The sequence below is a fragment of the Ambystoma mexicanum genome, chromosome 2q, assembly GCF_040938575.1.
Source record: "Ambystoma mexicanum isolate Mex_15411 chromosome 2q, UKY_AmexF1_1, whole genome shotgun sequence".
Classification (NCBI taxonomy): domain Eukaryota; kingdom Metazoa; phylum Chordata; class Amphibia; order Caudata; family Ambystomatidae; genus Ambystoma; species Ambystoma mexicanum.
The window spans coordinates 623384719-623411515 of record NC_090924.1 but is presented as its reverse complement, the minus strand read 5'-3'; the positions used below and the strand labels follow the sequence as shown (position 1 = coordinate 623411515).

General features: G+C 46.4%; 1 protein-coding gene across 2 annotated transcripts in view; it reads left to right on the top strand.

Moving 5' to 3' along the window:
* The window catches only part of LOC138569641 (alpha-N-acetylgalactosaminidase-like), a 358057-nt gene that overhangs the window by 253021 nt on the left and 78239 nt on the right, over positions 1–26797 (top strand). For both annotated transcript variants that reach the window (XM_069647792.1, XM_069647791.1), the window contains exon 7: positions 8285–8482. In XM_069647792.1, coding sequence (XP_069503893.1) covers positions 8285–8482 — 198 coding nt within the window. The remainder of the gene's footprint in view (positions 1–8284; positions 8483–26797) is intronic.

Genomic DNA, 26797 nt, shown 5'->3' with positions numbered 1-26797 from the left:
GAAAAAAGAAAGCTCCTAAAGTGATAAAGAAGTCCAAGGTCCCTGACACTACTCCTAAAAGTAAAATTGTCCCTCCCACTCCTCATGATATGGGCATGGATGAGGAACCAGAACAGGAGAAGTTTATTCCCAGTTCCAGGGAATGGAACTCAGCTGATATTGATAAGGTTATGAGAAGGATGTCTTTTTTTTTTTTTGCAGACTTCTATGAAAAAGACCCTAATTAATTATTTCCATAGCTATGCCAACACACCAGCTACCTCTGCCCCTTCGGGGTCCAAGGACTCTCAACCTCCTACTGAAAGGCTCCGCTCTGAGGCTCCGGCACAGGGATTGATTTCAGACCCTTTGCTAATTGAACCTTACCATTCAGAGTCATATGAAGGGGAGACGGAAACACATATGCTGGAAAACCAGACCGGGGGGGGGGGGGTTTCTTATTATGGGGATGACGAGGAGGAGGAGGAGGAGGAGGAAAGGGTGGAAGCCTACAATCTTGACTCCCCAATTCCTAAGGACCCCCTGGTGCATGACTCACCGATTGATAATCAGCCACTCCTCAATGAGGTACTGGCTAAAGCAGCAGCTCATTTTCAGATACACACTTAGCGTCCAAGAAGATGGGGATTTCGCAGAATAAATCCTAGGGGACAAGAAAGCCATTACCCAGGCTATCTCAATTTTAAAATCATTCCAGCGTAGAATTTAACCCTCGCTGGTAACCCCAAATTTACTCGTGCAGTGAATCCACGATCAGAAAAATTATTCTGGGCCGCACCCTCCGTCCCATGTACATAAGGGGTCAATTAAAACCCGACTCCCTGGTAGTAACCACCACGAGAAAGAGGGCAGGTACACCACTAGCTTCTTCAGAAGCACCTCCCGATAAGGAGAGCAAAAGGATATATGCTCTGGGTACGAAAGTGCATCTGAACCACAAAAGACAGTTGACCCAACTTGCAGCAGACGGAAGGGTCCGTACCTGGATGCAGCAGATAATGCTGGAAGATTGATAGCTGAATGCACAGCGCTTGGCTAAGGCAGTCTGGGTTCAAACCTGAGATCCAAGCCACGCTTATAGACATGCCGGCAGAGCCAAACGTTCTATTCGACAGGGCAGTGGAAGAGGCACTAAAGACAGCTAAAGATGAGTATGAGACCCTAAAATCTCTCTGCCAACTCACAAATAAACCCTCAGGTCAGAGGGGAAATAATAATTTTCGTCGCTTTTGCGGCCAAAGCTCCCAGAGGGGTTCCAACTACTACCGAAATCAAGGAACCTCATGAGGCAACAATCCGTTCCAAACATCACAGGGATTCACCAGAGGCCAGCGCAGGGGCCGCACTAGGGGTAGAGGCAGCTCCACCAGTGGTGGTATGCCACCTAGTAAACAGTGACGTTCCGCTTTGGGCCCCCTCCCATGCATCCCCAGTAGGGGGGCGCATTTCCACCTTCACCCACGCATGGGAGGGGGATCACTTTGGACAGATGGGTGCTGTCCACAGTGTCCACAGGATACTGTATATAACTATTAGCGCGCCCCCATGACCATCCTCCAAGACAGAAGGTACACTCGTTGGAGCACCAGAAAATCCTTCTCGAGGAGATCGTCACTCTACTTGCAAAGGAGGCCATATAACTCATCCCGGACAACCAGGTAAACGGGGGTATTTAGTCAACCTACTTCCTTGTGCCAAAAAAAATCTGACAATACGCCCCGTATTAGATTTGCGCCCTACAAACAAGTATGTCAAGCCACAAAAATTCCACATGACTACACTCCAAGAGGTAATCCCCCTACTAAAAAAGGGGATTACATGGCAACATTGGATATGAAAGATGCCTATTTTCATATTTCAATGTTCCCAGCGCAGAGAAATAAACAAAACTAAACAACCAGCACTACCAGTTCAAAGTGCTGCCCTTCGGTATAGCCTTGGCTCCAAGGGTATTCACCAAGGTACTGGCGGTGGTGGCGACGCACCTATGCAGGGAGACAATCCCAGTGTACCCTTACCTGGATGACTGGCTCAACACAGGGGAAACCCTGTTAATTTGCTGGCTAAATATTCAAAGAACAATCAACCTCCTCTTCCAATTGGGCCTCTCATTCAATGAGAAAAAATCAAGCCTGGTGCAAGCACCTCAAAACAGTTCCTAGGAGCCGTCCTAAACACCCAAGAGGGGTTGGCCTTTCCATCAGAGGACAGAATTCGGAACCTGTTGCTGCAAATTCCTAAATATCAGTCCGGTCGCCAAATAAGGGTGCGCAAACCGATGCATTTACTTGGTATGATGTCATCTTGCATTTACCTGGTTCCCCAAGCGCACATGCGAGCCATGCAGGATGGTTGGCAAAACAGTGGTCTCAAGCAAGTGGTCAGTGGGACGACCTAGTGGTAGTTTCGCCAACACTAGTACAGAGTCTTCGCTGGTGGACAAGAGAGAATCTTAAGAAGGGGAAACCCTTCCACGATCCAGAGATACGGGCTGTTGTCCCAACAGACGCCTCCCTAGCACGGTGGGGAGCCCACTAACTGTACCATACAGCTCAGGGTCTCTGGTCTCACACAGTGGCTCAAAACCACATCAATCTGCTAGAACGTCTGGCAGTCTTCACAGCACTTCGGGGATTCAAACACCTCTTATCCAACCAGTCAGTACAGATCCTAACAGACAGCATGACTGCAATGTTTTACCTAAACAAACAAGGGGGCACTCTATCTCCCAATCTGTCCAGGCTTGCCCAGAAAATTTGGAAATGGGCACTCAGACGAAACATTTACTGGTCATCCCAACATGTTCCAGGGGAACACAGCTCGCTAGCAGATGCTCTGAGCAGAGAGCCCCTCCCAGAGGAACACGAGTGGCAACTACACGAAGAAGTCGTAGGAGACCTCTTCTCTCAGCGGGGTTTCCCCACTATAGACCTATTCGCCACAGGCGAAAACAGGCAATGCCCAGACTTCGCATCCAGGTTTCCCCAGCCAGGCTTCCAGGGGAATGCCCCATTGATTAATTGGTCAGGGATGTTTTCCTATGCTTTTCTACCAACCCCTCTGATGAGGAAGGTGGTCAACAAGATGCACAGGGAATCAATGACGCTCATCCTGGTTGCTCCTATGTGGGCGAGACAACCATGGTATCCACACCTATGCAAACTGGCGGTGTGTGACCCCCATCAAACTCCTGTGCCGGTACAACCTACTCTCCCAGCACAAGGGGCTAACAGTGCATCCTCAACCCAACTCGATGAACTTGGCAGCATGGCTCCTGAAGTCATAGAGTTCAGACATCTCAATTTACCTCAGAGATGTATGGATATCCTAAGAGAATCAAGAAAGCCTAACACAAAAAACTGTTACTATGACAAGTGGAAAAGATTCGGTATTTGGTGCCAGAATAAGCAAATCAACCCAGTTGACTGTACTCCTTCTAATGTTGTCACCTACATGCTCCACTGACTGGATGCAGGGTTAGTGTTTAACTCCATTAAACCCCCCCCCCTTCTTGCCCCCCTCCCTCCTTTCCTTTTCACCATGAACATCTCCCTCCCCTCTCCTCCCCATTCTCACCTTTTTCCCCCATCAGTTTCCCTCCTCCTACTCCCCTCCTTCTCCCTCTCAGTCCTCTGCACTACTCTCCCTCTTCCCTTCAGTTTAATTTCTCTACTTACTGTTTTGTTGGTCTGATTCACAAGTGTAAATTGCTTCTGCTTTTACTGTTATGATGTTAATTGTTATATGTATCCTGTTGGTAAAATGTGCAGAGTTTTGGAGTAAAACGCTATATAAATTAAATAAATACAAACTCACTTAAAGTGTATCTGGCTGCTCTGTCCGCCTACACCACTTCCCATAACAAGGTGTCATGGTGGAAAGTGCCAGTTGTCGAAGCATTTATGGAAGGGGTAAAAAGACTCCACGCTCCAATTTCTAACCCACCACCGGGTTGGGACCTTAATGTGGGACTTGCTAAACTCATGGGGCCTCCCTTTGAACCCATGCACAAAGCTAGTCTCAAACACCTGACTTATAAAACTGCCTTCTTAGTAGCCATTACATCCATAAGAAGGGTCAGTGAAATTCAAACTCTTGCAGTGCAGGATCCTTTCTTTACGGTACATAAGGATAAACTGGTTCTACGCACTCACCCTAGGTTTTCACCTAAATTCATTTCCAAATTCCATGTTGACCAGTCCATTGAGCTACCGGCCTTCTTCAAAGAACCCCAAAGCTCTGCTGAGGTGAAACTCCACACACTAGATGTGAGGAGAGCGGTCCTCTACTATGTAGACGAGACCAGACCGCTAAGAAAGACAAATCAACTGTTTGTCTCCATAGCTCTAGTCAGAGAAGGAGATAAACGTCTCAAAGCATGCCATCTCTAAATGGATAGTCGGATCCAACTGTGCTATTCCCTCTCAGATAAAACACTGCCTTTTACGCCAAGGGCCCACTCTACAAGAGGTACTGGAGCCACGCTGGATTTCATTGCAAATGTACCCCTTGACAGCATTTGCAAAGCAGCTACATTGAGCTCTATTCACACCTTTACTCAGCACTACTGCATTGACACTCATTCCAAGACAGATACTCAAGTGGTACAAGCGGTTCAAAGACATTTATTTGCTCATGACCCTTCTCACATCCCACCTCCTTCTATCACTGCTCGCTAATCTATGCACAGCATGTGATCTGAGCAGATTCCACAAGCCTCAGAAGGGATACGTTACTCACAGTAATCGTATTTCTGATGCTTGTATCTGCTTAGATTCACATGCGCCTGCACTTTCTCCCCTCTGAGAGAAGGCGCATGGATGCTTGTAGTCTTATCTATCTTATCTGCTTGGATACTCTGTACTCGCGCTACTCCTCATGCTACCTCATGTCAGAAAAAAATACAATCTGAGGAATCATGGGTACATGGGACGTCACACTAGGGAGAGTATTACTGGCACACCCTAGTTCGACGCCCCTTTTCGAGTTTCGAAAAACAAACTGTAATACTCCGTAGCTTCCACTAGATTTCGGCTTATGCACAGCATGTGAATCTTAGCAGATACAAACATTAGAAATACGATTACGGTGAGTAATGTACTATTTATATATTAAAATCTGCAGGGTAATGGGTTCAACCACATTGAGATAATGCAGTGGGTTAAGAACCCGCTGCAGGTATCAGTGCTCAGTGACTGCCCAATCCACTGAGCTGAGGTCTTGTGAGAACTGTCTGCTTCTATAGCACCTTATTCTCAAAGCCCTAGCAACCAGTATTAATATTACTTCTCAATGTAGTTTGCTATGAATAGACAATATAAAAGTAAACAAAGCGTTTGGATGGGCACAGTGGATGGTGGAGTTGCAGGCAAGGAACTGGACAGATTGTATGGATAATCAATGTGAGTAAAATGTTTAATCCCATGTGCACTTGCAAATGTTTACTGTACTGCTTTCCCATATAATTTTATTTTCCGTGCTCGTTAAGAGAAACTTGATAAATCCGAACTTGGTTGATCCTTTGGGAATGATGCAATATGTACATATAAGAGAAAATCTGCATGTGTAGAAAAGGCATGTAATGTCTTCCTGTTAATGATACCCATACCTTGATGTGAGTAATTCTTTCCAGTTCCTCTCCCCAATTCATGCGTCTTTCATTGACCTTTGTGTTTTTTGGACTTTCATTATGCACTGCCAAATTGTACTACTTCACAAATCTAGATTCCTTCCTTTGCAATCACACCCAAAACCTTAAATCTACCCTCTAAGCTTTTCTTTCAACACCCAAAGCAGTATCCATTTCCTCCCCCCTCTCTATTGACTTTGCTCCCTACATTTCCTCTAACATCTGTAAAATTCATGAAAATGGATATCCTCATTCTGTCCACCACTTCTCCCCATTACCCTGTCACTCTCGACTACATGTCCCCTACCCCTTACTGTATTGGCACCCATCGCTCTCAGCCCAGATTGCGCTGAGATTGGACCGTTTGCTTCTCGAACAGTCAAATATTTAGTCTCAATCGCCTGCCTTGATTTCTCTGCGCTCTTTAACCCCTCTCTAAAATGCGCTCTTCTCTGCCTTTCAAATTTGCAACTATCCTCCCCTTTGATGAAACCCTCTGCTGAACCAATTCTCCCGGTAAACTATCATTCAGTTTCCCTCCTTCCCCATTATTCAAAGGTCCTTCAGAGGGTGGCCTTTAGTTGGATCATGAAGTACCTTCAGTATGTAATGGCCTTGGAAATTCACTTCAATCTGGATTAGGAAGTAAACACTCCACCAAGACTCATGCAGGTCTCAAGCTTTCTCTCTGATGCTCACAGCTTCAAACTTCTTTTATACTCCTCCTTTTGGACCTCTGTCACTTCAGACACTGTCAACCACTCCTTTCTCCATTGCCTGAATTTGCCTCTTAACTGAAAATGTGGCCCTTTTAAAATCTAGTGGAGCTCGCAAACCTCTGACCCCCACCCCTATCAGCGTCCCCCAAGGACCAGTTTGGATTTGTTTTTCACTCACTATACCTCTGCCGTAGGAAGTCTTTTCTCGTTCTTTCTTTCACGATCATCTCTTTGCTGATGACTTCAAATCTTTTTCACCCTGCTCTTCTTCACCTAAGTCATCTCAGTGCAGATTACCAACTGACTCACTGAAATCAATCACTGAATGACTCTACGCTGCCTCATGCTGAACTCTTCAAAAATGGAATTCTCCCAGTTTCCAATTCCATCCCTCACCTCGCTGTTCTCCTTCCCTGCTGACCACCTTGCTTCTATGACCAAGCCGCACGACTTTTGGGTCCTCTTTGTTAGCGACCTTCGACTGCAACAATTCCTCACTACCACCAACTCTGCTGCTTGTATTAACCTTCTCAACATTTGAAAAATGTGGCAATTTACTTTACTCACCACTCTACGAAATGATAACCTCCTCCTCTGTGCTAAGCAAACTTCACGACTGCTTGTGCCTACTCCTTGGGCATCCTCTCTACTCCTGCCTCCCTCTAAATAAAGTCCTAAACTTTGCTACCTGTACTGTACAACCTACCCAGATCCGCCCGACCTTTACCTACCAACACCATTCTGGCTTGGCTCTCCATTCATAACTACTCTTTGCAAGTTCCTTATTGTCTACAAAGTTATCAATGTCCTTGCTCCTCTGTACTTGCCTGAGTGTATCTGTCTACTCACCATCTCATTCATTGTGTTCCTCCTCTACACTCAACCTCACTGTACCATACCCCGTGCCTCCTGTCACTTACTCCCTTTTCCCTACTCGCCATCCCCCCCCCCCCTCTCCCCCAACACCACACCCCTCCATTAGAAATCACTGGCCAGCCCACCTGGATCTCTTCAGAGCGCAGCTGAAACTACACTTGCTTGATAAAGAGGGAGCTCCTCCTGCCATCCTCCCCAGTCTTTCCGACCTAACTCCATCACGCCCTGCAGTGCCACGTAATAATGTAATTTTATAAACGTGTGCACAACCCTTTAGTTTGACGCAGACACACCCTCCAACTCACTGCCCCTGGTTAGTCACCGTTTAAGTACCCTGTTTGTTATATTATATGTTTTTCTTTTGGCCCTGGTCTATTCCCAGGTTGCTCACAACCTCGTAAACTGGATAAACACTTGTTCTCCTCTTTCTGCGATTGTACAGTCACCCTTCTGAGGAATGCCTCTGCCATCTGTAAATGTGTTATTAACCTTACCTACCCCCCGCTCCCCCACACTCCACCCAACCATCCCTACATGCACTCTCCCACAGTCCACCCCCCAATAACCACATAGCCATGCACATACCAATATAATTCAACCATTTGGCAGTACTCGAAGTAGCTACAATATAGTACTCTAGTCGTAATAAAGAGTTTAGGGCTATCGACAACAATGCACTTGATTTACCTCCATGGACAACCATTGCCACCTTTCATACTTGGGTAAACTTCAGTCGATACTTCCCCATCCACGCAGAAAGCTGGGTTGCATACTCGGGCCCGGAGAAGGGTGTGCCTCTAAATAAATTGAAGATCATACTTGGCTGATGTATTGCATTTGTCTGCTCATTCGGCAGCCACACATGTGCATCTTTAAGGCAGGACCGCCTTAAACTAATGCAGATTTGCTAATCCTGCAGTCCATTAAGGTGCCTGAAGCCCAAAACGTGTTCATTAAGGCCAGCATGAGTCCCACCTGCACTTAATTTTCCACATGACTGCTCTTTTAAAATGGAAATGTTGATAATGACACTTAATGGTGCCTACGTGTTCTTTTTCAGCTCATCACTGGTGACTTTGGCTTAAGTTTTGGGCAATCCAAAGTACAAATGGCTATTTGGGCAATCCTAGCTTCTCCGCTCTTTATGTCTAATGATTTGAGGACCATCTCTGTCAATGCACGGGACATCCTGCAGAACAGACTGTTGCTTTATATCAACCAGGATTCCCTCGGAAGGCAGGGGAAACTCATCATAGAGGTATTTATTGTAACCAAATGTTAATATTTTCACTATAGTAGTGTGTTAATCCAAGGATTGAGACAGAAAATTGGTTCCTGTTGAATAAGTAGAGAACAGATTACCTCTTGGGTAGTTTTTCATTTGACTATGTTCAGGGAACAAAGGGCAGTGTATGAGACTGGCTCTTGTCAGTCAGTTTAAGAAGTGGTCATCCAAGTAGAGCTTGCATGTGTGCCACCAGACGGCAATTTATAAGACCAGATAAATTAATGATCAGCACTGTGCGGTATGAGATTAGTATTTATTATTCATATAATGCTGTTCTGTAATGACAAATGACTGTCTTGCATGAATTATGTGACAAATGACTGTAATGTATGACTTTTGTAAATAATTTACCAGCACCTAAATTATAGGCTTTGTAGATGGGGATTTGTGCAGATAAAACAATAACGTAAATGTTGCAGAATAGAGAGTCGAATTGCACTTTACACTTTTATTGTGCTTTCTATAAACTCTTTTGCACCACTACTTGCCCAAATGTTGGATACATTTGAATATGTTGCAGATTGCTCTTGTTTACTATGTGTATTATCAAATTGTGTTTATGAAATAATAAAATATGCTATTTTCGCAGAGCTCTCTGAACTGATCTTTCGACCCCGGTCAAAGCCCTTTTATAAAATGGAATAATTGAAGCTGCTATCTCGTGAGACACCGTATTTGTAGATTTCAGTTTCTTTTGACTTCACAAAAAGGTCTATCCAAACGTGTTGACATAAACAGCAATTCCAATTTAGTAAAGATTAATTTATTTGGCCACAAAGTTGTTAAGGAGGCGTGTTCTCCTATGCCATAGGAACCTTTTTTACCAACATACCGTGAGGGTAGAGGGACAATTTACTTTTCTAATTGGATGGCAATTGTGTATTAGAATAGCTGTTCAGCAAGGTACTTTTGTATATCATTGCACTGTTAAATGTCCATTAGAGGTTTAGTAATAGGTTGGTGTATCCCCCTTCAATTACTGTGAAATGTACTATAGTCTCTTTCTATCAATGATATGCTTATTAACCTGGCTACTCCGGGTTGAAGGAATTCTCTGGTACATACATCCAGATGGGATGAGGACAGTCGGTTTTATACAGGACTGTAGTATATACACTCGATAAGTGAATAGTGTTATCTATTTTTTTTCATATGTCTGACTAATCGATTTACAGATTGTGGATTATTCATGCAAAAGTAGGTTGAAGATCTTCACTGTGTAATCCCTACAAGGTTACACATAGTTTTCTGAGTCAACAGCATGCCTGCACATAGTAAATCGCTAATTTGGTGGTTTTCTATTTTTACAGGTACTGCACATATAGTCTATTGACCTATATTTCTGCAAAGGCACATTCTGAATGCACTGTTTCTCCTTCACTGTTTTCACTAATTGAAAAAGGATTATCACTACTCCCGACCTTGCTACCTTCAATGTCGGGTACCTCTGCACATTGTGGACATTTTCCGTGCCTAGGTGCTTTTTCGACATGTATTTCGTTTTATCTCCTCTTTGGTTCCCGAAATGGCTTAACCATCTGGAGCCTGCTTATAGTACATGGCCATTTATTTTTGGTTGAAAGCTCAATCTCCTTCAGGTGTTAAGCTAGTACCCTCAAATGGCAGCTAGAGGTTCTCTTTATTTGGTTAGTGAATTGTGGGTACACAAGAAGGATCACGTGACCCCCCACTCTGGTTCCATCATGTGACAACAGGAATATATATTGCACGCGCAATGCTGACCCAGCGCTACGGCTTCTCCTAGTCTGCACGGTCACTTCTCATAGCGAGTTCGGCGACTTGTCCTACATGTTTTGAGGTAAGAGCGTTGCAGATTTGTTAGTACTTCTCTGGCTCTTTTTGCTGGTATGTTCATTATATATCCTGGAAGTTGATTAGTGACAGCAGTTCCTTTCACTTTGTTTCTTGCCACACACACTGTTCTATCTGTGCTGAAGGCTCTGAGAGGGAACTGGTGTATTGTTCAGTGTGTAAGTCTTACATACAAGGTCCTGCCAAAGGTTGGTTGAGATATCCGTTTCTTAGATTGGTTTGGATCCTCTGTTATCAAGACACTTATAGAGGTGTCTTTTCTTTGCAGGACATGCGTTTGGAGAGGTTGTGATTTATCTGGTCACTGATGTATGGCCCATTGGTGAATATTCCTATCGTCGTTGAGACAGGTATGGAACAGTAGGTCTTTGGTGTGATTTCACATAGATTAGATTGGGAGTTACATGGGTGTCCCTCTTCCTCCTCCTGGGATTGTAGACCCGTAGTTCTCTTTGGGACTCTCCTATAAGGAACACAAGGTGTTCACGTATAGGAATACTTACTTGGTGACTTGGGCTATCAGCATTGGCGATGGATATATATATTTCTGAGGCCTGTGGAATCTGCTTAGATCACATGCTGTGCATAGGCCGACATCTAGTGGAAGCTGCGGAGTATTACAGTTTGTTTTTCGAAACGCGAAAAAGGGCGTCGACACAGGGCGTGCCAGTAATACTATCCCTAATGTGACGTCCACTGTACCCAAGATCCCTCACGCGTCTAGGATCCTCAGATTGTTTTTTTCCGCCATACTGGTCGGAAGCATTTTGCGGAGTCCCCTGGCCTTAGCCATACTTTTGCTAAAAGAAAAAAATAATAATCTATTGACATCCTTTCCCACCCCAACGTCGAACTTCGACACTCGACGCTGGCTGGAGAAGAAATCGACCGTCGGCTGCTGCAAGACTGATTTGGGCCTCGGAAGGCCGCTGGCCTCGGCCCGGGCCTGGTAGGCCGCTGGCCTCGGCCCTGCAAGTAGGGAGAGTGGGGGGTGGTACATACTCTACACTCTTGGTATATAGGTACACCTTATACATTTCCTACACTTAACAGCCCGCTGCCTCAAGGTGCGTATGGAGGGTACCCCTTTTCAATTCTGCCCCAAGTGCAATCGCAAATACCCTTGGGTCGACAGGCACGCCACGTGCAATCTCTGCTTGCCGAGGGACCACCCCGAAGCGAACTGCAGAGCGTGTATTAGGTTTAAACCTAAGACACTTAAGGACCGTTCGACAAAGCGTTGGTCCCACCATGCCAGGCAGGCGGCCATGGCAGCGGAGGGCGCCTTCAATGATGGCAGCGACGCCGTACTTTCGGACGGCGAGGGCATTACGGTGTCGAAAGACAGCCGAGCGCAGGTCCCCGACCTCAGAAGGTCGTCCGGCAGGGCGGCTATGGGGAAGACCCCCGGCGACACAAGCGCTTCACATACTACACACACTAAACACACTAAGTCCAACCGAGACTCGACAACGTCGAGTTCTCGGAAAGAGGCACAGACAGAACGGTCCGATTCGGTGTCCTCTGGGCGCTCTCGATCAAGATCGCCGCATGACTCCAGGCAATCATCCACTCTTACCAAGAGTGCCTCGCTACCTAGGCTAACAGAAGTTCGATCGTCGGAAGACGAAGACGACTTCCACCCCCAGGCCGCGCTCCAGGAGTCGGAGCCTGCAATTAAAGCCAGCGAGGCCCCACGCTCGAAGGACAGGGACACCTCTCCCGATCCTCGACGCCAGGCGTCGAAAAACTCCGGAGCCACTAAGGGACAGGGAAAACATTTTTCTACGCACGGGGAGGGGGGAAAACGGCAGAAGAAACTACCTGTACATTCTTCCACACCTGTGAAACACTCCACCCCCCCCTAAACAGACAGACAAGCCCAGGTCTGCTAATAGGTCCACAACCAGCAAAGCTACTTAAGATAAATCCCATAGACTTGCTGAGAGAGGCATTCCCAGTTCCAAAAAATGGTCCAGTGAAGACATAGATAGGGTCATGTCAAGAATGTCTTCTTTGGCTGATTTTTATGAGAAAAATCCAGAACATTTCCTCTCGTATCATCCACAAGGGGCCACAACCTCAGGCTCTACTGATCCTATCCCCCCCAAGTAAGAAGGCCCGGTTTGAAACTCCAATGAGGTCCGAACCCTTCGAGGTACAACCTTCCGCAAGACCATACTCACGGTATCAAGGAGAGGATTCCTTTTGTGAAGACCATGATTTTGGGTTGATAGAAGAGCAAACGGGGCGGCCTACTATGGGGATGATGAGGACCAGGAGGAAGAAGAGGATGACCCGGAAACATACAGAGTAGATTCCCCGGTAGAGAACGAAGCCCCGGTTACCGACTCCCCGGTCGATAACCAACCCCTCCTAAATGAGGTTCTCGCTTGCGCAGCAGAACATTTCCACATTGACACCCACGGTGTACAGGAGGAAAGGGACTTTGCAGAAGAGTTAGTGGGAGAAAGGAGGCCTGTTGCCCAGACCATCCCTATCCTTAAATCCATTCAGCGGAGAATAGATCCGTCCCTGGTGAACCCAAACCTCTCCAGAGCAGTCAATCCCAGGGTTGAAAAACTTTTCAGGGCAGCTCAGTCTGACCCTCTCTATATAAGAGGACATCTGAAGCCAGACTCCCTAGTTGTCACCAACACTCGTAAGAGGGCTGGGACACCCTTGTCTTCGTCAGAAGCTCCTCCCGACAAGGAGAGCAAAAAACTATACGGTTTCGGCAGGAAGGTAGCCTCAACGTCCGCCTATCAAGCAAGGATTGCTAACTCCACCACCCTGTTGGCCAGCTACAACTGCCATCAGTGGGAAGAAGTCGCGGCTCTCATAGCCTCTGCTCCTGAACCGTTAAAGGGCCAATTAGCTCGGATTTCCGCAGAGGGTAGAGCTGTGTCTGGTTGCATTTTGAAAGCAACCTTCGACGCCGCGGACAACGCAGGCAGATTGATAGCAGAAGGTACTGTTAACAAGAGACATGCGTGGTTACGGCAGTCTGGTTTTAAGGCAGAAACACAGGCATCATTTTTAGACAAACCGGTGGAAGCCGATCTATTGTTTGGTAAGGCGGTCGAAGATGCACTGAAAAATGCCAAGGACGAATACGAGACTCTCAAATCCCTTGGTTAGTTAACCAATAAACCCCCTAACCAGAGAGGGAATAGTAATTTTCGTCGCCCACGCGACCAAAATTCCCAGAGAGGATCTAACTATTCCCAGGGGCAGGGTACACAGTGGAACAACAACCAACAGTCTACCCAGGGTTACGGCAGAGGTAATAGGAGAGGTTGTGGTAAAGGCAGAGGCAGCCCCAGCAAGGGAGGCGGCACGCCCCACCAAAGCAGTGACGCTCAGTTCAGGGTCCCTTCTCACACAACCCCAGTAGGGGGACGCATTTCAAACTTCACCCAGGCTTGGGAAGGGATCACATCAGACAGATCGGTGCTGTCAACAGTATCCACAGGATATTGTATAGAGCTACTGCAGCGTCCAGGGAACCATCCTCCACGACAAAGAGCACACTCCTTAGAACATCAGAAGATTCTTCTCGAGGAGATCGCCATTCTTCTACAAAAGGACGCGATAGAACTCGTCCCGGGACACCAGGTAAACAAGGGTATTTACTCAACTTACTTCCTTGTGCCAAAGAAAGACTTGACAATGCACCCAGTATTGGACTTACGGCCTGCCAACAAGTATGTCAAGCCCCAAAAATTTCGTATGACCACGCTACAAGAGGTAATCCCCCTCCTAAAAAAGGGGGATTACATGGCAACCTTGGATATGAAAGATGCTTATTTTCATATTTCCATGTTCCCAGCGCACAGAAAGTACTTGCGCTTCAAGGTGGACAGTCGGCACTACCAATTCAAGGTACTGCCCTTCGGGATAGCTTCAGCACCAAGGGTATTCACCAAGGTACTGGCGGTGGCGGCTGCACACCTACGCAGGGAGGCAATCCCAGTGTACCCTTATCTGGACGACTGGCTCATAACGGGGGAAACCCCAGGAATTTGCAGGACAAACATTCAAAGGACTATCGACCTCTTCCACGAGTTGGGCTTCTCAATCAACGAGAAGAAGTCAAGCCTGGTGCCAAGCACCTCAAAACAATTCCTAGGAGCAATCCTGGATACCCAGGAGGGGTTGACCTTTCCTTCAGAAGAAAGAATTCGGAATATACTACTGCAAATTCTGCATTATCAGTCCGGTCAACAAATAACGGTACGCAAAGCAATGCGTTTACTGGGCATGATGGCGTCATGCATTTATCTGGTCCCCCACGCGCGCCTGCGCATGCGTCCCATGCAGGAATGGTTGGCGAAACAGTGGTCTCAGGCAAGTGGTCAGTGGGACGATCTAGTGGTCGTTTCGCCAACACTGGTACAAAGCCTTCACTGGTGGACAAGAGAAAATATCGCACAGGGGAAACCCTTTTACGATCCAGAAGTACAGGCAGTTGTCACTACAGATGCATGTCTGACGGGGTGGGGAGCTCACCATCTCCACCACACAGCTCAGGGTCTCTGGTCTCACTCAGTGGCCAAGAACCACATCAACCTGCTAGAGCTTCTGGCAGTATTCAGAGCGCTTCAGGCGTTCGAGCCCCACCTACTAAACCTGTCAGTGCAAATCCGGACCGACAGCACTACAGCCATGTTCTATCTGAACAAGCAAGGAGGGACTCGCTCGCCAAATCTGTCCAAGCTTGCCCAGAAAATCTGGATATGGGCACTCAGACGGAACATCTTCCTGTCATCACAACATGTTCCAGGGGAGCTCAATTCCCTGGCGGATGCTCTGAGCAGAGACTCCCTCCCAGAGGAACACGAATGGGTTCTTCACAGAGAGGTCGTAGAAGATCTCTTCTCTCAGTGGGGTTTCCCCACTATAGACTTATTCGCCACAAGCGAAAACAGACAATGCCCAGGATTTGCATCCAGGTTCCCCCAACCAGACTCCCAGGGGAACGCCCTGTGGATGAACTGGTCAGGGATGTTTGCGTACGCTTTTCCACCAACTCCTCATCAGGAAAGTGGTGAACAAGATGAACAGGGAGTCGATGACGCTTGTCCTAGTTGCTCCCATGTGGGCAAGACAACCGTGGTTCCCACACCTACGCAGGATGGCGGTGTGCGAGCCCATCAAACTTCCAGCCTGGTACAACCTACTGTCCCAGCACCAAGGTCAAACAGTGCACCAGCAACCCAACTCAATGAACCTGGCAGCATGGCTCCTGAGGTCATAGAGTTTGGACACCTCAATTTACCACAGAGGTGTATGGACATCCTAAAGGAATCTAGGAAACCAAACACAAGGCACTGTTACTTTGACAAGTGGAAGAGGTTCGTTATCTGGTGCCAGAGTAGACAAATCAACCCAGTTGATTGCACTCCTTCCACTATTGTTACATACATGCTCCACCTGCTAGATGCAGGATTGGTTTTTAACTCACTGAAAGTACACCTGGCAGCCCTCTCGGCTTACACCACTTCCCATAGCAAGGTTTTATGGTGGAAAGTACCAGTAGTTAAAGCCTTCATGGAAGGAGTAAAGAGACTTCACCCTCCTATTTCAAACCCACCACCAGGGTGGGACCTTAATGTGGTGCTAGCCAAGCTCATGGGCCCCCCTTTCGAACCCATGCATAAAAGCAGTCTCAAACACCTGACTTATAAAACCGCCTTCTTAGTAGCTATTACTTCTATAAGAAGGGTCAGTGAAATTCAGGCTCTGTCAGTGCAGGATCCCTTCTTTACTGTCCATAAAGACAAACTGGTTTTACGCACACACCCTAGGTTCTCGCCTAAATTTATATCAAAATTCCATGTAAACCAGTCCATCAAGCTTCCGGCTTTCTTCCAGAACCCGCACAGCTCGGCTGAGGTGAAACTACACACCCTAGATGTGCGTAGGGCGGTCCTCTACTATGTAAATAAAACCAGACCGCTAAGGGAAACAGATCAACTGTTTGTCTCTGTAGCTACAGGCAGAGAGGGGGATCGCGTCTCTACAGGTGCCATCTCGAAGTGGATTATTAACTGTATCCAGCTGTGTTACTCACTCTCTGAAAAGACTCTGCCTTTTACACCAAGGGCCCACTCTACTAGAGGCATTGGGGCCACTCTGGCTTTCATTGCAAATGTACCCCTTGACACCATTTGCAAAGCAGCTACTTGGAGCTCTATTCACACTTTTACTCAGCATTACTGCATTGACACCCATTCCAAGGCAGATACACAAGTGGGACAAGCGGTTCTAAGACACTTATTTGCTCATGACCCTTCTCACATCCCACCTCCTTCTGGTACTGCTCGCTAATCTATGCACAGCATGTGATCTAAGCAGATTCCACAAGCCTCAGAAGAGATACATTACTCACCGTAATCGTATTTCTGATGCTAGTATCTGCTTAGATTCACATGCGACCCACCCTTCCTCCCCTCCGAGAGACGGCGCATGATTGTTTGTAGTCTTACCTTTCTGTCTATCTGCTTGGATTATCTGTACTCACGCTACTCCTCATGCTACCTCATGTCAGAAAAAATACAATCTGAGGATCCTAGACGCGTGAGGGATCTTGGGTACAGTGGACGTCACACTAGGGATAGTATTACTGGCACGCCCTGTGTCGACGCCCATTTTCGAGTTTCGAAAAACAAACTGTAATACTCCACAGCTTCCACTAGATGTCGGCCTATGCACAGCATGTGAATCTAAGCAGATACAAGCATCAGAAATACGATTACGGTGAGTAATGTATCATATATATATATATATATATATATATATATATATATATATATATATCTCTGAAAGCAGTGTATTACTTATGTAGTAAAAAAAATGGAGTCTGTGTACCCATGGCATGTTGGTTTGTGAACTTATGTGGTGGAGGTGAAAGTACTCAAGTTTTGGTATGAATTATAAATGAGGTGTGTTTTTTCTTTTACTTTTACAGTTTAGCTCCTGAAGGATTGGTTCAACGAAATGTGTTGAGCCTCTATTGTACAACTCAGAATTGTATATTCGTTTTGCATCTGAACATTAGTCATATATTTTTACTTTTCCGAATACTACTGGATCTGTTTCGAACAATTATTGTACATTTATGTATTTATTTAGCTGGTTTTCTGGATTTATGGTGTGCAGGGGAAATGAGGGCCCATAGATTGGGCTCTTTTTCACATAAGAGATGAGATGGACCCTGCTACCAGATGCTATGTATGCAGCACATTTTCGATTCTTGCTAACCTCTGAAACCAAGAGGACTATGATGCAGCTACGATAGCCCTCAACACGTTTCCAACTGCAAGTAAATGCTGACCACATAGGATTTGTCTAGCAACAGACTGCAGAATCGATTGATGATTTCTACTTCATTCTGAGAGAACTGGACGACAGGTTGAGGTGACCCAGATGGAGATAGCGCTATCAAATCTACCCATCAAGCAGAAGACTGTTGAACGCCTTGCAATCCTTCGTGGTGGGGCATGCACAGCCAGAGATGAAATCTGTTAAGCTTGTGGAAAGATAAACCACTATGCCATGCCACAGTGTGCTGACCTGTCCTGATAACTGTGAGAGCAAGTGCACCAGATAAACTGTTGCACCATGGTAGTATACCGACTCAGAAGAATGAGGTATACATCATCTCAGTGGCCAACTTTAACTCTAGCAAGCAACAATCCCAAATGAAGTGCAGAGTGTGTATTTAGAGTCTAGAAATCACAGTACTAATTGATATCGGTACCTTAGTGAACATTATGTCAAAGACCCCTCAAGCAGTGACCGATGTAGAAACTGACATCCACCAAAATATATGCATTTGGCAGCATGATGCCAATTCTGCTGCAACTCATTTTCAAGACAGAGGTGAAACATGGCTAACATGTTGCTTAACCAAATTATTTGTCACAGTGGCGTGTGGTTGTTGTGTAGCTGTGGCACATGAGAAATTGCAACTGGTGACCTTTGCCAACAGTATGTGCATGTGTGAGCTTGATGAGTTACTGTATGAATGTGCTGCTGTTTTGAAGGGATGGGGTGTCTGAAAGGAAAATGGATAACTTCACATTGACTGTACACTAAAGCCTGAGACACTGAGACACGGCAGGATACCATTGGCCACAGAGGAAATAAGTCTAGAGTGAGCCTGAAAGAATGTAACAGGAAGAAAGCATTGAGAGAGTGCAGGGACAGCCACTTTGGGTGTCCGCGGTGGTAGTGACCAAGAAAACCACCTGGGGAAGTCTGGATGCAGGTTGGTATGTGGCTCCCGAACATCTCATCTGGCATGAAAGACAAAAGATTTACTATGGATAACGTAGCAGATCTGAGTGAAGCCAATGGTGTCTCAAAGCTGTATTGTGGAGTGCGGTACCACCACCATATGCTATTCTGACTCTTGAGAGACCTCCACATTTTCGACTCAATTGGGCTTGCAGCAGTACAAGAGACTGTGTTGGATAATTGCTTGTAGCCGAAGTACTCCAACACTCAGAAGGTTAGGATCTTGAGGACATAATGATCGTTACAGAAAATGAAAAACATCATAAGAGACTGAGATCAGTGTTTTACGGAGTAAGAGACAGTGACCTCATCTTACACAGAAGAAGTGTGTTCTACAAGAACAACCTAGAGATTTCTGGACACATGTATTTGGATCAAGGGGTGGCCACTGACCCAAAGAAAGTGCAGGACATGAAATCCCCCAGAAGTATGCATCTTTATCGGCACATACTTACTGGATACATACCTAACTTAACCATTGTCACTAAGTAAATTACTGAAAGGCCATTGTTAGGCAGAAACCTGTGCAGTTCCCTTGGGGAACACTGCAAAAGATTTAAGACTACAGGTATAGCAGTAAACCCACTTGGTAGCAGTCTGCACCACCCAGATTTACCTGGTAGCTGTGGCTGAGCAGTCAGACTTCCCTCAAGAAGAGTTAGGCAGTATGCAAAGTATACACAATATGTACTCAGACACAATAGCACAAGCAAACACTGACCAGAGCTTGGTTTCAAAAGTATATAGTTATTTATTTATAAAACACACATAAGTTGAAATCACTCTAGCAAAATATAGTAAAAACACTTCAAACACAGTTATAATGAAAGCAGTTCCAACCCTTACTCCTATCTAGACAACTCTAAGTTAACACCACATAATTAAAACAGAGGTGAGCGCTTAACGTTAGATGACACTCTAGTAGGTTCAAGAAAGGGGTAAAAAGAAACAGGAATGGGTTACACACACCACTCTAAGGTCCAGAACACTTGCAATAGACTCAAAGAAGCACAAAGTCACAGGTGAGCAAAAGTCACTAGGCAGGGCCCACTCTTAGAGTAGCCGGAGCGAAAATGTGCCCAAGATCACACTGTTGTTAAGGATTCAAAGTCTTGCAAAGAGTTAGAAAGAGTTTAGAGTGGCTTAAAAAGTTTAGCCAGGGTGTCCCAGGCACTCCCAGGTTCGAAAGCCGGGGGCTAAATCTACCCCGTACAGTCGGTGGCAAGGGAAGCCAGGCGGAACACGGTACCTTAAGTGGAAAGGATCCTCCAGCGGTGGCAGTTGTTCCAGGCAGTGGCAGCAAGGCTCGACGTCGGTCAGGGGAGAAGAAGTTCTCGCTGAAGAGCAGAAGAAGAAGGTCGTTGCACTGCCCGGGAAGAAACCAGCCACGGAGTCCTCCGGTTAAAGGGTTGTACCGACTTTCGTGGTTGGGGTAAAAGGTGGTGGGGTTCCGGTTGCCGGGGTGCTTGGCACTGGCAAGGCGGCCACGAGATACCTCGAGAAGCGAAAAGAAGGCGAAAACTGGTTGTCCCCACCAGTCAAGGGAAGGAGCCACTCCGTTAAGAGTTCTCCTCGGTCGTCGGGAAAAGTGGTGAGACGGTTCAGCAGGGCTCCACCGGGTGGTGTCGTCGAAGCAGGTCGGCTCAGCTCTTCCCTCGTCGGATTCTTGGTCCTGTGGCGACTTCTGAAGTTCCAGTCCCCAAAGCCCTGCTTTTATGCAGCAAACCCCCATTCACCCAGCCTAGCTGTCACTCAAACATGCTAAGTGGTGAGCCGGCCGGCTCACCACTTGGGCCAATCAGGACGGAGTGCGACTTGAGTTACCAAGGTAACTCAGTCCAGGGTGCCTAAATCCCCCTCCACCCCTCCTAAGTACCCCAGACAGAGTGGCACCACTTTGGAGGGCTTCTGTGGAGAAGCCCGCCAAAAGTGGAACAAAGGGCTCCACTTTGGGTCAGAGTTACAGAGGCGAACGCCAACGCCATTTTAGAATCAAGTTTTGGCAAAAAGTCCCAACCGGAGTTATAATAATAAATATATAAACCGGCGGTATGTTTAAGGCTACCGTAAATAAATAATTAAATGTGTTAGCCTAAAACAATGGGAAATCCCATGGGGAAATATTCGCGGTCGAATATAAAAAGTAGTTTCCACTGCCACCAGCCAAAACTCGATCAGGGGGGACGGAGACGTGCCCCCTCGACTAACAGACCCTGGGGCAATCGAATTGCCCCAGCCAGTACGTCCACAATATGATGGTTTGTACTGGTTCTGTTCAGGATTCAAGACTAGCAAAGTCTTTGGTGACTTTACATGCCCTGGGAGACAGTAGTCAGTCCCAGGGTATGGAGTCTATGTTGGGGAGTCCCTAGGACACCCCTGGGTCACGGCACAGAGGGTGCTGTGTAACCCACATCACAAAAATACATGAGGCCCTATGGAGTAAAAGACCCCATAGCCCATTCAACACAAGGTTTAACCAAGAAAACACACTTCAATATGTCCAAGAGTGAGGGTAAAAGAGTCTCACTCTTGGCAGGAGAAAAAAAGAAACCCCAGAAATCCAGCAAAGCTGCTGGGGGACTCACTAGGTAGGGAAATTCAGCCTAAACAGAGAATTCTCCCTAACACTCGCCCCCCCCAGACTAAGGGACAGGAGGATTTAATCCACTCCTGGATGAACCTCATACCTCTAGTCGGTGATATACATCCTAGAGAGTCCATCAGCATTTTGATGGTGACACCCTGACCTGTGCTCAATGGTGAAATCAAACCCTTGCAGGCAGATTGACCATCTCAATAGTTTTGGATTTTCCCCTTTCATTTGCATTAACCATCTCAAGGGTTGGTGGTCAGTCTGAATAACAAAAGTAGAACCATACAAGTATGGCCTAAACTTCTTCAGTGCCCACACAATAGCAAAGCATTCTCTTTCGATAGTTGCCCACCTTGTCTCAGGATCCTTCAGTTTTCTACTGATGAAGCAAATGGGGTGCTCCCTACCCTTCTCATCCAGTTGGCTTAGAACTGCACCTATACCTACATTGGAAGCATCAGTTTGTACAATGAAAGGTTGGTGGTAGTCAGGAGCTCTCAAGACTGGAGCTTGGCAAAGAGCTCTCTTCAGTTTTTCAAAGGCCTGATTGCACTCCTCATTCCATTTTACCTTTTTAGGGAATTTGGGAGAGGAGATTACATTCAGTGGAGAAGCTATGGTCCCATAGTTCTCAATGAAATTCCTGTAATATCCAGTGAGGCCTAGAAAAGCTCTCACTTGGGTTTGAGTAGTCGGTGTTGTCCAATTTTGCACAGCTTCAATCTTGCTGGGCAAAGGCCTTATTTCTCCACCTCCTACCTCATGTCCAAGGTAGACCACTTTACTTTGACCAATCTGGCACTTACTGGCTTTGATTGTCAAATGGGCCTGTTCCAGAGCCTGCAACACATGTCCTAGGTGGGTCACATGTTCTTCCCAGGAGTGGCTGAAGACTGCAATGTCATCCAAGTATGCCATGCAGAAGTCTTCCATCCCAGCCAGAACCTGGTTCACCATCCTTTGGAATGTGGCAGGTGCATTTTTTAGTCCAAAAGGCATGACCTTAAACTGGTACAAGCAAACTGGGGTTGAAAATGCAGTTTTCTCCTTGGCATGGTCTGTCAGGGCTATTTGCCAATAGCCTGACGTCAGGTCAAATGTGCTGAGGTACTTGGCTGCACCAAGTTTATCCACCAACTCATCTGTCCTGGGCAAAGGGTGGGCATCAGTCTTGGTGACTGCATTTAGAGCTCTATAGTCCACACAGAATCTCAAGTCTTTGGATCCTGCCTTTGGTACTAACACAACTGGGCTAGACCATGGACTAGTAGAGGGCTCTATTACCCCGAGATCAAGCATCTTCTTGACCTCTCCTTTGATGTGGGTTCTGACATGTTCTGACATTCTGTATCCTCTGCTTTTGACTGGCAGACAGTCACCAGTGAGTATCTCATGCTGACCCCAAGGGGTCAAGCCTGGTGATAGTGAGAACAGGGAGGCAAACTGATTTAACATAGATTTGCACTCCTCTTGTTGCTCAGGTGTCAGGTCTGAAGAGAGATTGACTCCTTCAACTTTTTCATCTAAAGGCACACCTCGGAGGAGATCAGGGAGAGATTCACTCTCTTCTTCCTCTGCAGCTGAAGCTAGAAGCAAGGCTCCTACATCAGGTCTGGAGATGTATGCTTTTAGTCGGTTGGTGTGGAAGACTCTAGGAGCTTCCCTGGGTCTGCCCAGATCCACCAGATAGTTGACCTCTCCAAGTTTTCCCACAATCTTGAAGGGTCCCATCCATTTGTCTTGCAAGGCCCTCTGCCTTGTTGGGAGCATAACTAGAACTAGCTGGTCTTGAGTAAACTCAACCATGTTAGCCTTCTGGTCGTGCCAATGTTTGACCAGAGCTTGACCAGCTTTCAAGTTGTCACTTGCTTCTGCCATCATGTGTGACATTCTCCTCCGGAGACCTATCACATAGTCAGTCACTCTGACTGGCTTGAGGGGAGGAGCACCTTCCAATCCCTCCTTAATCAGGGCCAATGGGCCTCTGACTGGATGGCCATAGAGAAGCTCAAAGGGAGAATAACCTACTCCCTCCTGAGGGACTTCTCTATAAGCAAAGAGAAGGCATGGCAGTAGAAGGTCCCACTTTTTCTTAAGGGGTTCTTCTAAAGCACCTATCATGCTCTTCATGGTTCTGTTAAACCTTTCAACCAACCCGTTTGTCTGAGGGTGGTAAGCGGTTGAGAACTTGTAGGTAACTCCACAGGTTTTCCACATGGCTTTCATGTAGTGGGACATAAAGTTTGACCCCCTGTCAGAGATTACCTCCTTAGGAAACCCAACCCTGGTAAAAATACCGAGGAGGGCCTTAGCCACAGCCGGAGCTGTAACAGTCCTCATAGGAATTGCCTCAGGGTACCTAGTAGCATGGTCTACTACAACAAGGATAAACCTGTTGCCTGAGGAGGTTGGAGGATCAAGGGGACCAACAATGTCAATCCCTACCCTCTCAAATGGGACTCCCACAACTGGGAGAGGCACTAAAGGTGCCACATTCTTGGAACCAACCTTACCAGAAGTCTGGCAGGTATGGCAGCTCTTACAATATCTATCTACTTCAGCCCCCATCTTTGGCCAATAAAAGTAGAGTGAGAGCCTTTCCTTGGTCTTCTTGAAACTCAAGTGACCAGCCAAAGGTATCTCATGGGCTAGTTGTAAGAACTGTTGTCTGTTCTCTTGTGGGACTACAAGGCGTTTGTAGTCTCCAGGTTCAGACTCAGTGGGTTCACTGTAGAAGAGGCCATCTTCCCAGTGTAACCTATACTTCCCAGGCTCTTGCCCATCAGCTTGAGAAGCTGCCTGGTGGCGGAGACCTTCCAGAGTTGGACATTCTCTTTGCCCCTTACGAAAAGCTGCCCTGCTAGGCCCACCTTCTGCCAGTAAAGACTGCAGCTCAGGATGGTCCTCAGGGTCCAAATCTCCAATAAGGTTGGGGCCTCCTTCTAGCTCTTCCTCAGAGTCTAGCTCAACCACACAGGGTTGTACCTCCCTCTCAGCCTCAGCTGGAGGTGGAGTTACAGGTGTAACTTTGGACAACCTAGGGGAAGTCCTTGTTGGAAGCACTGGGGTGCTTGCTGCTGGCTTTTTCCTAGGAGTCTTGGGTTGCCCCTTTGCTCCTGATCTGGTAGTTACTGCAGTAAGTTGCTCCAGTGGGAGAGGAGTGATTTCTGTCATCATCTCCTGAGATAACCCTCTCAGGGTTTTCTCTCTTGCAGGTTTTGTGAGTTCCTGTAACCTTTTGCTAGGTGGTCTGGGGGTATGAGATACAACTCCAAGAGCTTTGAGGTCATTACCCAACAGAACCCTACCTGGCACTTCACATTGTACACTGACAGGTATTTTTACAGCCATATCATTACATTGGATGAGAACTGGTAACTGGGGACACATCTGCACAGGCCCACCAGCTAACTTGGTGAGGCATTTGGGTGCCTTAGCAACATCCTCTGCCTTGAAAAATGATTCATCCACCACAGTTATGCTGGCTCCAGTATCCCTAATGGCAGGAGTCTCCTGACCATTCACCTGGACACTGTCCTTATAATACTCTTTAGTATTATCTGGGATAGAGTTATAGACATCTAAATTCTGTTGTTCCCACAACCCCAGAGAGACTAAAGAAACACTAGCTGAGACTCCAGTGGGTTCATCAGCTAGTAATAGAAAGTTTCCACTTGCCATATGTACTTCCTCTTCTGGAGCGAAGGCTAAGGAGGTAAGCTGGACCCCTGAAGGTTTACCCTTACATCTGGGATCTCCTTTCACATGGTCAGTAGCCTTACAAACAAAGCATGAGCCAAAGGCTCGCTGGAATGGAGGCTTGTTCTGACCTCCTTCTGGTCTGGGACCAGGAGGTATACTAGCCTGATTTGGTTTCCCTGGTGGCTTACCCTTATAGTTTTGTTTGGGGCCCTCTTTGGAATTTGTAGTATTAGAATTCTCTTTGGAGTCCTTTTTAGGCTGTTTCTCCCCATCCTTCTTTTGAGTGACCCCAGAATCCTTGTGAGTGGCCCTGTTGGCAACCCACAAGTCAGCAGCCTTAGCTAGTTTCCGGGAATCTAATTCCCTGGAATCAGCCAAGTGTTGTCTGAGCTCAGGAGAGCAGGCATCATAAATAGTCTCCAACATAAACAAATTCTTCATACCTTCATAAGTGTTCACCTTGTAACCCTTAATCCATCCCTCTAAGTTTTTCAAACATTCATTCACCCAGGTAGCCCAAGGGGTACCATCATGCTTTTTGAGGCTCCTAAACCTCTTAAGATACTGGGAAGGGGTCTTCCCAAACCTAGCTATCAAAGCTAGTTTCACACATTCATAGTCCTTCCTATCCTTCTCCCCCATCTCCATTACCACATCAGTTGCAACAGGGGGAAGCCTAGAGAACAACCAGGTGAGTAAGTCATTTCCTGTGATGTTCTGGAGCCCATGATTATATTCAAACAGAGACAACCAATCCAACACATCCAATTTAGGCTCATACATACCAACCAATTCTTTAGGCATCCGGGGTCTTTTAGGACTGGAACTTCTAGAGGAGCCAGAGAGAGAAGCATTCTCAACAGATAATTTCTTCATTTCTAAGTCATACTTGAGCTCCATTTCCCTTAGCCTTAGTTCTTTGTCAGTTTGAGCATTAAGTTTCTTATACTCCAATTCTAGTTTCATTTTCTCCAGTTCAAAGTATTGAGGACTAAATGGGGGACCTGGTAAAGGTCCAGTAGGTACAGCAGGTAGAGCAGGCAGAGCAGGCAGAGGCCTAGGGGGGACAGTCACAACAGCCTCACCCTCCTCTTCTGACTCTTCCTCAGAATCATCAACATTTTGCTCCATGTTAATTTCAGTACTGTCATCTACAGTTACTGGAGTGGTAGGTTCCTCTGAACCATCACCCAGACTTTGGTTAGCTAACAATCTTTCAATCAGCTCCATTTTCTTGCCCTTAGTCAGGAGATCCTTATGTTTACAGAGCACTCTTAAACAATCAGCAGTTTTGGCTGCAAGGGACTCTTGACTATAGCTTTCTATAACTGACATGTTAGAGGATTACTTTTACAGTGCTAAGCTTTGTGGTTAGTTGCACTAAGGTATCTAAAGCACAATAAAATGTATACTCAATACAAATCCCACCGCTGTACACCAGTGTTAGGCAGAAACCTGTGCAGTTCCCTTGGGGAACACTGCAAAAGATTGAAGACTACAGGTATAGCAGTAAACCCACTTGGTAGCAGTCTGCACCACCCAGATTTACCTGGTAGCTGTGGCTGAGCAGTCAGACTTCCCTCAAGAAGAGTTAGGCAGTATGCAAAGTATACACAATATGTACTCAGACACAATAGCACAAGCAAACACTGACCAGAGCTTGGTTTCAAAAGTATATAGTTATTTATTTATAAAACACACATAAGTTGAAATCACTCTAGCAAAATATAGTAAAAACACTTCAAACACAGTTATAATGAAAGCAGTTCCAACCCTTACTCCTATCTAGACAACTCTAAGTTAACACCACATAATTAAAACAGAGGTGAGCGCTTAACGTTAGATGACAC